At 48.0% G+C, this 10294-nt stretch overlaps 1 protein-coding gene across 1 annotated transcript in view; it reads left to right on the top strand.

Moving 5' to 3' along the window:
• Positions 1 to 1157: 1157 nt before the first annotated feature.
• The window catches only part of LOC135810050 (intermembrane lipid transfer protein VPS13C-like), a gene marked incomplete in the record, with an annotated part of 102930 nt that continues 93793 nt past the window's right edge, over positions 1158 to 10294 (top strand). The window contains 12 exon segments of the mRNA XM_065323517.1: positions 1158 to 1449; positions 3283 to 3326; positions 3831 to 3873; positions 4070 to 4165; positions 4710 to 4811; positions 5423 to 5496; positions 5895 to 5933; positions 6212 to 6271; positions 6903 to 6962; positions 8283 to 8363; positions 9172 to 9232; positions 10183 to 10256. Of these exon segments, the coding sequence (XP_065179589.1) occupies positions 1350 to 1449; positions 3283 to 3326; positions 3831 to 3873; positions 4070 to 4165; positions 4710 to 4811; positions 5423 to 5496; positions 5895 to 5933; positions 6212 to 6271; positions 6903 to 6962; positions 8283 to 8363; positions 9172 to 9232; positions 10183 to 10256 (834 nt within the window).

Genomic DNA, 10294 nt, shown 5'->3' with positions numbered 1-10294 from the left:
TGCCTGTACGTCGTGTGCATGATGGAGTCGTGAGGATCAGGCAGCTGCAGAGTGTACAATGTACCACATTGCAGCAGGTGCCGTGGACTGTGTGAAAGAATGTACGGTAAAGCTGTTCCATGGAGCGGCAGCCACACGGTCGACGTTCATAATTATCTACCATGACTTAGAAATAATGTGGACTGGAGATTTGCAAAGTGAAAACGAAACAGCTTAGCGGATAGCACATAATCGTAGTCGCATATGGTTACTCTCTTTCAAGCTGCTCTGTTCATGTCGGACTCAGAGTCATACATGCAGCGGTAACCCAAGCCCTTGGCAATTGGGTTACCGTTGCATGTACCCCAGAGCGATTGCTGTCCATGCATTTGGGACGGTTCTCTTGAGTCAGAGGTGTGTTTGACAATGGACTGAGTGATGCAAACAAAAGTGCAAAGAATGAAAGATGTCTCTCTGTACCTCTGCCTCGGCCCTCTGTCTCTGGCTCTGGCTGGCTCTGACAGGCCCTGACGTCAATCTCCTGACAGGTGCGATAGTGTACTGCAAGTCTGTAAGTAACACTGTTTGCACTAGTAATATTACCAAGAGTACATATGGGTTATGTACTCTTGGTATTACAGACAGTGGCTGTACTCTTTTTGGTCCGGAACGACCTTTGCTTTCACACACACAACAACTCAACTGACTGGTTGATTTTTGTAGCCTGTCGAAGTGTCGCTCGACTCAACATGCTGTTGACGTAGCAAAACCACCACAACAGTTTCCAAAGTCGTTTGTAGAGGAAATAATTTCCCCATCCTTACCAGGTGCTGACAACGCTCGTAGAGTGCGACTTTTGTAGCAGATTTTGGCACATCACTCCGCTTCGTGGTTCTTCCAGCTGCGACAGGTGCCTGCCCGCCATCGCCTTGTTGCCATTGTTGGGCCTTCGCCATATGCAGCCGGGTCGTGTTGCGCTCACATCTGCCTACATGAAACTGCACTTCAAACATTCCTTCGCAGGGAGCCCCACGACTCGTCTACGAGCTCCCTGATCCTGCGATCGTATCTCCACGACTTGTAGTCGATAGCAGCTAGTGTATACTCCCAGCACACTCAACACAGCACGCGCACGATGCATCGACGATCGATAGACTGGGCCACGGGGTCTGTTCTTTTGGAAATATTATTTTGAATTTTTGTTTTTGCACGAATTTCGTACAAGTAGTTGGCATGTTGGGCAGACTGGCCAGCTGCCAATTACTTTGCTGAATAATAATTGCTAAACAGAACCAAAAGAGAGCAAGACCTCGTCTGATCATCCCAGACTTGATTTTGTTTCCACCTTCTGGTGGCCCCGTGCTGCCAGAATGGTGTTCGAATCCCTCGTTGCCGAATTGCTGAACAAGCATTTGGGAAGCTTTGTCCAGAGTCTCGATGCTTCTCAGCTGAATTTGGGAATCTTAGGAGGTGAGTGAGTGGCCATTGAGTGCGTGCGTGGGTTCCATGCCTAGCACTACTCACACTCACAGCAATTGAATGTTCTTGAATTGAAGCCACACATTACTTAGTGCACAGCTAGGTACTTATAGCGTGATGGCTTGAATTTCAGATTGAGGTTTTGAATTTACAAATTTGATGGACACACGTGTAGTAACAGGTATGAAGGCTGTTGTAGAAGAATTAGAATGAGCTCTGAACTCCAATGAGTTTTACAGGCACTGGAAACACACAATTCCCACTGGAAGGAGAAGCCCATTCTATTCGCAAAAATTCCATTGCAGGATGCACACACAAGGATGCCATTGAAGTGGGCGCAGCATTTTGAAAATGCTGTTCTAGCGTTGTGTATTATGTGTGAGAGCACTCCCTTTTTCCTTCAGTTACAATGACCTGTACGCATTAAATGAAAATAAGTCGAATGTAAGACGAAGCTGATGAATGAATTGAAAATCGCCCCGACCGGCACATATTTTGAGATCCACCCTAGGATATTTTTTTAATAAATTGTGATACAGTGGTCCCTCTATAATCCGGCACCATTTGTGCCACGGAAAATATGCTGGATTAGGGAGGGTGCTGGATTAACAAATCTGATTTTCTGCTGCAATGACGCATGAAGAGGACATTTTGGCTACTGAAAATTGTGCTGGTTTATAAAGTGCTGGATTAGAGAGGGTCGACTGTACCATTTTATCGTTCAAAACACTATTCCCCCCCCCCCCCGACACAATAACTAAGTGTGAGAAACACAACACTGGAAAGCATTACTTCTCGTACATATCCGTTCCTGTCCAACGCGAGGAAATGATCGATAGCGAAAACATTCTGAGTGATCCGAGCATACTTGGATCAGGTGAAGTGTTCATCCAAATCCGCCTAACCCCGATTTGGATTCGGTAAAGTGAGCGTGTGGACATCCGCCCAGTCTTGTGAGCCTTGATCTAGATTTGACAAATTGAACACTCCCCTGGACCTGCTCCCTAGTCCGAAGGATGCAAAAAAACCTCTCAGCCACAAGTTTTATAAAGAGACGATCCTGAAGAACAAGGGCAATCAAGGCTTGTTTAAGTAGCGACAAACAAGCCTTGATCGCCCTTGTTGTTCTGTATTGCGCTCTGCCTCCACGGTGTTGAGCACTGTCAGCACACTGGGTGCATCCTCCGGTAAAGAGACGATCTTCAATGGATTTGCATGTATCTGCCATTTTGGCTGGACTTAATTAATCACAGGAGTTGACACATGTGATGACATTCTTGACTGCTCTTTCCCATGTTGGTTGCTCCCCACACTGGAGCTCGTGCTTTCCCCTCCGACCTGACTTGACACTTGACTGACTTGCGGCAATAAGGCGATAAAATCCACCGTGGAGAACCTTCTGGCTGGGGATCCCAGCAAACTTGCAAGCTAAATTATCATCATTCGAAAACTCACTGTGCTGGGCAGGAAGATATCTGTGATGCAGGCCTTTTCATAAGAGCCATTTTGATTCCCCTTTTACAGGTCATTCGGCTGAAATGAGTCGTGTTATGATGGGAGTTCAGTGGGTTGCTTTATGCCAGTGTTTGCAACTGCAAATACGTGTTCTCTTCGTGTATTTTGGTTATTTTGGTACTTCTGCGCTGAATCAATATTCAACACCCACTAACCATCACCGAACCATTATTTATATGCTGGCCAAGTCCCACTGAGTATGTCACAAGTCGCCTGATGATTGCATTGTGCAAGAAAACTCTGAGTTGCGACACACTTTGTAGACCTCCTTTGTGCCTTCTGCGTGTATTCTGGTTATGTTGGTTGCAGGCACGGTCGAGTTGGACAACTTGGCTGTTCGCGAAGAAGCGCTTGTGAGTCAGCGAGACTATTATTTGTTGTCTCTTGTTTGTTGGTGACATGTCAACCCACATACATGCATATGTACACGGCTGAGCTGTGAGGAGCCAGTAAACTACAGTCTGGCTGAAGAACAGAACTAACTTCAGGCTCTTGGCAAGCAACATTTCCAAAGAGTTTTCATGTAGTCATGGAAACGTTCGGAATAAAAGTAGTCATGGAAACGTTCGGAAATAATGCTTGTCAAGAGCCTGAAGTTAGTTCTGTTCTTCAGTCGCATATTTGTCTCCTAGGGAACTGAGCTACAGTCCGTTCAGACAATAATAATGCCCTTGATTTTGATGCAAAGTCATGGAAGCCTTGCTTTTTCTACAGTAGTTTCTGGCAAATCTCTTCAGAGTGGACACGCAAGGGTTCCTATGAAAATGTGTTGTCCGGAGAGTCCAAGTCAGAATTGAAGTGATGGCACAACTTTCTTTGTGTGCATATGTGCTTGTGTCTTGTCTTGTCCTCTCCAGTTGGAACTTGGCTTACCTGTGCTGGTCAAATCTGGACATTTGAGTAAGTAGTTGAAAATAGTGCGTTCTTGTTAAACAGCCATAGTGTGTATCCCTGCTAAGCAGCCATAGTGTGTGTCAGTTCCTATGCATCGCATGTGGAGCCCGGGCATACTGCTGAGAATTTTGAGTGAGCCCACGGCTGCTTCTCTCTGACGGGGTTGGTTGTGTTGCTGTGTCGTCGGTGGTATTCTCTGCAGGGAAGCTTCGCCTGAAGATACCATGGAGCAATTTGTACAGCGATCCCGTGGAGGTGAAGATCGACGGTGTCTACGTCCTTGCCCAGCCTACACATGGTAAGCTGAAGGCTGCTAGTGGCTAGCACGCTTGCGTCTGAGCTCTTCTTGTGCAGGGTGGATTGCTGGACTGGCTGCTATCATATTTAGCTCTTCATTTTTGACCGTTGTGTTTCCGAAAAGAATCAATCTGACTCTCTCATGCAAGCCGTGTGTGATTCATATATAAGTCACGTGATTTTATCTTCTTGTTCTGTTGAGCACCATCCGTCTTGGTAGTTTCTGCCTTCCAGTACTGGCGTAGGTGCGTTAGAATTCACATAGACCTCCCTGTGTGAGGTTTGCTAGTGCTGGCTTAGCTCTACATGTGTTGGACTACCATCAGTCCTTGCAGCTGGCCAGCAGAGAACGAGGTTGTATCCTGCACCCAATGTCCCGATATCTTCTGGAAAACTCCCTTACTCTCTCTCCCTGACCTATGTGCAGTGCTAGCATAGCCATTGTAGTTATTGCATAGGTCCAATGGCAGTGCCTTCTTAGAATGGCTGTGCTGGTGTTCACAGCTAACTTAGTTTTGCGTTTGGTCTGATTTGCGTGTGAACAGCCACTCCGTACGACGCAGAGAAGGACTTGGAGTCGAAGAGGGACAAGAAGCGCAAGGAGCTCCTGGCAATTGAGGAAGCACAGAAAAAGGCGGCCGAGAAAGGTACAGTTTGGCCGCGTGCAGTGCACTTCAACGTGTTGGGGTTCACTTTACTCTGCAATCGTCTGCAGGAGGTGTACGTGTTGTCTCGTAGTGTAGTTGCTGCGTGCTGTTGTCTTGTCCATTGTCACCAGTATTTGTGAATGGTATTCACTGTTGTCTTGTCGATTGGCGTCAGTGTTTGTGTTTGGCGTATGCTGTTGTGGCTGCTGTCAGTGTTTGTGTTGGGCATGTATTGTTGTGGCTGGCGTCAGTGTTTATACACTTGTGCTGCTGCATGTTTGCCATAGTGTAGTGTGCATCAGACTACGGATAATATGTACTCCCGTTTCCTTTTTTGTAGTTTTTTTACGCACACGTGGACAGTTCAACGTGCACGTGGTATGTGCGTACCTTGCAATATCATACAGTGGAGATTGGATATAACGACCTTGCATATAACGACAGATTGAGTTTAGCGACACAATTCTGTTGCCCAAGTCGTTTAGTAAGTCCTTTGTGAAGATCGGGTTTAGTGACTGATCGAATATAGTGACATGTTGTTCTCTCCCCAAGGAGTGTCGTCATATCCCATCTCCACTGTACATGTATTTCCGGCTCGATGTTTGATTCAGGTGATGAGAAGAAGAAGAAAGAAGAGGATGGCTTTGCTGTGAAGCTTGCCATGCAGATTATTCGCAACGTGCAGGTCAGTAATGCTGGCAGTGGATGGATGCTGCCTGTCTTTCTGAATTCCCATGGAGAGAATTTTTGTTTGGCTGTGATTAGTACTAGCTGTGATATTTTAGTGGATGTCATTGCATGCATCTGTACAGACGTTCATGTGTATTCTTTGTCGGACGTTGTAGGTAGGCTGGTAGGTTTGATACTACAGTGCTGCTCAATAAAATCCAGTAGCGAGAGTCAAGTTGGCGCCGTGCACCTTTTCGCAGCCCAGTGTTCGCAGGTCTAGGGCTGCACAACGGCCGGCGCGTACTTGAGTGCATCGACTGGATTTCATTGAGCATTACTGTAGATTAGCTAGCGTTGATTGCGTTGTTGTCATCATCATTTTCGTTGTTTCACTGTGTGCTTCCTGGTGTTCAGGTCTCCATCACTGACATCCACATTCGTTATGAGGATACGGTAAGGATGAGTGCCGTGTGTCTTCACCATTGCATGCCACCGTGTATGATACGTGTTTTGTCATGTGGTGAGGCGTGCTGCTGCTGCTGCTGCTGCTGCTGCTGATCAACATAATCCAGGTGGTGTTTGCTGATATGGTCTCTTCAATCTGGACGTAGGATATGGCGTTCTTTTGAAAAATGGTGATGATGATGATGTTGTTGTTGTTGCTGGTGCTGCTGGTGCTGCTGCTGTTGTTGCCGCCGCCGTCATCGTTGTTGTTGTTGTGGCTGATGTAGATTACCGTCCCTGGCAAGCTTCTTGCATATGGTGTGACGCTGGAGCGACTGACAGTGCAGGTAAGAATGTGCACATGTGCGTATCGCGTGTCTGGAGTCACTGTGCCTAGCGATGGGCACAGTGGACTCAAAGCATGGTCATTTCTATTCGGATCATGCATGAGTCTACTTTGAGCTAATCTCACTGGTACAGAAGACCAGTGTTAGTCAAGTGTTGCCCTGACAGATTGCAGTGTTGCTGCTGCTTTTGTGCCTGTGCAAGCTGATTTATGTGTGCTGGTATTATTTTTGTGCCTTTGTTCAACATGCTAGTATTTGAGTGTAGGCATTTGGAATGCTTCCCGGTGTGTGTGTGTGTGTGTGTGTGTGTGTGTGTGTATACATCTTCTTTACTCTCTCTCTCTCTCTCTCTCCCTCTCCCTCTCCCTCTCCCTCTCCCTCTCCCTCTCCCTCTCCCTCTCCCTCTCCCTCTCCCTCTCCCTCTCCCTCTCCCTCTCCCTCTCCCTCTCCCTCTCCCTCTCCCTCTCCCCCTCCCTCTCCCTCTCCCTCTCCCTCTCCCTCTCCCTCTCCCTCTCCTCTCTCTCTCTCTCTCTCTCTCTCTCTCTCTCTCTCTCTCTCTCTCTCTCTCTCTCTCTCTCTCTCTCTCTCTCTCTCTCTCTCTCTCTCTCTCTCTCTCTCTCTCTCCCCTTAGACGACCAATGCTGAGTGGAAGCCCATGTTTATGAAGCAGGAGTCTTCCAAGTTCTGGAAGGTATGGCCTGAATATCATTGTACCTCTCACATAATTATATGTTGTGTTTGACTGTTTTCTGATATCGAATGCGTGTGCATGAGGTAGACATAATGCAGGTTTCAGGAACAGGCACAGCTCTGATTTGTTCTTTGGAAACCGTTATCGATTGTGTTGTCTACGGACACAGCAGGGTAGGAGATTTAGAGAACACACACTGTATACCTGTCCTGTCCTGTCCTGTCCTGTCCTGTCCTGTCCTGTCCTGTCCTGTCCTGTCCTGTCCTGTCCTGAACATTGCTGTAAAACGCTCACATGTCCCCTCATACGAGGGGCCGACAGACATGGGGTAGGTCGGTTGAGTACGGTACGCAGCACGATCCGCAGGCTAGCGGCCCAGGAGAGTTCTGTTATAGTTCGCACAGCTGTGGAGTTGAAGACCCCTCTTCGATCGGCAGCACCTGCCACATGTGCTGCAATGCGCCTTGGAGCAGGGTAGTGATACCTGAGTCCCCTCCGGCACCGGTACTGCCGCACCCGAGTTGGGCACAAATGATGATGATGAAGGGCCCGCCACTGGGCACGTGGAGCGATCGTCAGGTAGACACTTATGGACAGCGAGGCCTCCGGCGCTCCTGAACCATCTCTGATACGTCGGGCATTTCCTGCTCCCAATCTGATCGGCTATCGGCTTGCTGCGCTCCTCTTTGCACTTGTGTCGGGCCATACCACTCTTTGAGAGTGACCGTCCACAAGCCGCGCATGGTGTTCGTGGTTGTGGGCGTGGTCCAGATGAAATACCGCTAGAGTATGTCCCTCACCATTCACTGCGCTCCTGCGCCAGGTTTAGTATAGTAGTAGTATAGTATTTATTCACATTTTTCTAGGGCAGTCCCCGCAGACCTATGGTCTCCTTACGGGGTACCCTAGCCAATCTAGGATTGCGATACGAAATTGACTTGGTGAAGCAGCAAGGCGGACCGATGCCGGAACTGAGTTCCAGCGGTCAGCGGCTAAATAAGAAAGAGAGGAATAACTGAATCGAGAGGAGGCTCGTGGCAGTACAAGGTTTGACGACATACCACGCACATGTCCACGATTGAAGAAGATATCCCGAGAGACTTATCTAGATAAATAACAGAGAAGAAGGAAAGAAACGATTATTGCGTTGTGTGTGACTGCATGTTGTAACTGATTTGCGGCCTGTCCTATCTTTACCAGTTGCTGGCGCAGCCGGATACGCCAGGATTGACCACACAAGAGTGGCGTATCGACTGTACCTTCATTGCTGTCAGTTCCTTACACATCCTGTTGCTGTTGCTTTTGCGTCTGCTTGTGTAGCTGGTGGAGCTGAGTTGCCTTTCAGTGTACTGTGATGTCAACGCCCCGTCGCTGCTCAAACTGACACCGCAGGAATGGCAGGTTCGTTAGTGTGGTGTGCGTGTGTGCGTGTGTGCGTGTGTGTGTGTGTGTGTGTGTGTGTGTGTGTGTGCGTGTGTGTGTGTGCGTGCGTGTGTGTGTGTGTGAGAGAGAGAGAGAGAGAGAGAGAGAGTGTGTGTGTATGTGCTTCAACTTTCCCAATGTCATCTTGCAATAACCATTGCCATAGATTTTTCAATCACACTGAGTGGCTAGTTCGGTGTGACTGTCCGTTCACACTCCACAGTGTACGGCTTGCCTTGCTGATGAACATAGCCATTGTCACAGTACACTGCTGTGTCCGAGTGGTTATTGTGGTCTTGTCCTGTTGTCTTGCGGCCAATAGTAATGTGTGCTGCTTTAGTTTACATTGTAACTACATGTAGTACCAAGAGTGCATAAACTGTTTATGGACTCTTGGTACAGTCGTCCCTCTCTAATCCAGCACTTTATAATCCAGCACCCTCGATAAACCAGCACGATTTTCAGTAGCCAAAATGTCCTCTTCATGCACATTGCAGCAGTCAATCAGATTTGTTAATCCAGCACCCTCCCTAATCCAGCAGATTTCCCTTGTCACAAATGGTGCCGGATTATAGAGGGACCACTGTAGTACCAATTTAGACGTGATGAATATACATGTATATTCTCATATGATGGAGTTCCATGTGGCCCGAGGGCGAATGGAATTGCGAGTGCTTTTTCGGCAGCAATCTAACCTGCTGTTTGTGTGTATGTGTGTGTATGCACGCTTTCACGCGCGCTCATGTGTGTTTGTTTACGTGTGTGCACATGTGTGTCTTGTTTACAGAAGCAGTTTGCTGCTCTGATTCCGCGAGAATTGGACGATGTACACCCCAGACACGAATACTGTGAGTTTGCATGGCCCGTGCATAGACAAGCTTGGGTTGAACAGCTTCCCTTCCTGTCGTGACATATGTGTGTGCGTGTGCCCGCGCGCGCGCGTGCGTGCGTGTGTTAGTGCGTGTGTGTGTGTGTGTGACTTTGTATATACCGTAAAGTACCGCCAGAGCGCCCCGTGTCGCGAGAGCGCCCACCTTGATTTACAGCCAGAGAAAGGAAAATCGTATGGCAGAGTGCAACGAAGTTTGTACGATGTAAGAATCTTAGTGTACTAAGGTCACACTTGGCAGGTTTTGTGTGGAGCTTGTGTCCGCTCGAAGGTACGGATTGACTGCAAAACGTGCTATATGTGTACAAGGTTCATGTCGTATGACCTACAGACAGCAGACCACCTCCACAATACGACCACGAAAGGGTGAGATGGTGGGGCGCTCTGGCGGTACTTTACGGTACACGTGTAGTTATATGTACTCACTCGATTAGAAGCCGGGGGCTTCTATTTTTTCAATACCAATTTTGAGGAGGCTTCTATTCAAGAGGGGCTTCTATTCGAGAGGGGCTTTTATTGTTTCAGTCCATACCAGTATTCCAATCGAATCTCTAAAACTTTCATATTCACAGCAACTCGGCCCCGAGTTAGTTTGCACACACTACGTCGACCGGGACATGTACCAATATGAACATGCACGGGGTGTTTTTTGCACACTTGACCTTCCTACAAGGCACTACCTGGTCACCCCATGCTTTGCGAATAGTAGTCCGGGCTTCTATTCGAGAGGGGCTTGTATTTTTTCAAACAGTCCTTGTAGGAGGGGGGGGCTATTATTCAAGAGGGGCTTATATTCGAGAGGGGCTTCTAATCAAGTGAGTATGGTACCCTTGTTGGGATCTGCGAGGAGTAGCTGAAGTGAGTCTGATCCTGTTGTTTGAATGCTACTGTTGTGCTGTCTACCTGCAGTGGTCAATCCAATATCCGCCACGGCAAAGCTTGCCATTGACAAGAACGCACCACAAGATCCCACGTCTCCACAGGTATGTTGCGGCTAAGTTGTTATATGGGTGGTCGTCGA

Source organism: Sycon ciliatum, chromosome 2, assembly GCF_964019385.1.
Source record: "Sycon ciliatum chromosome 2, ocSycCili1.1, whole genome shotgun sequence".
Classification (NCBI taxonomy): domain Eukaryota; kingdom Metazoa; phylum Porifera; class Calcarea; order Leucosolenida; family Sycettidae; genus Sycon; species Sycon ciliatum.
The sequence above is the reverse complement of the archived record's forward strand: the minus strand, read 5'-3'. Positions and strand labels throughout refer to the sequence as shown.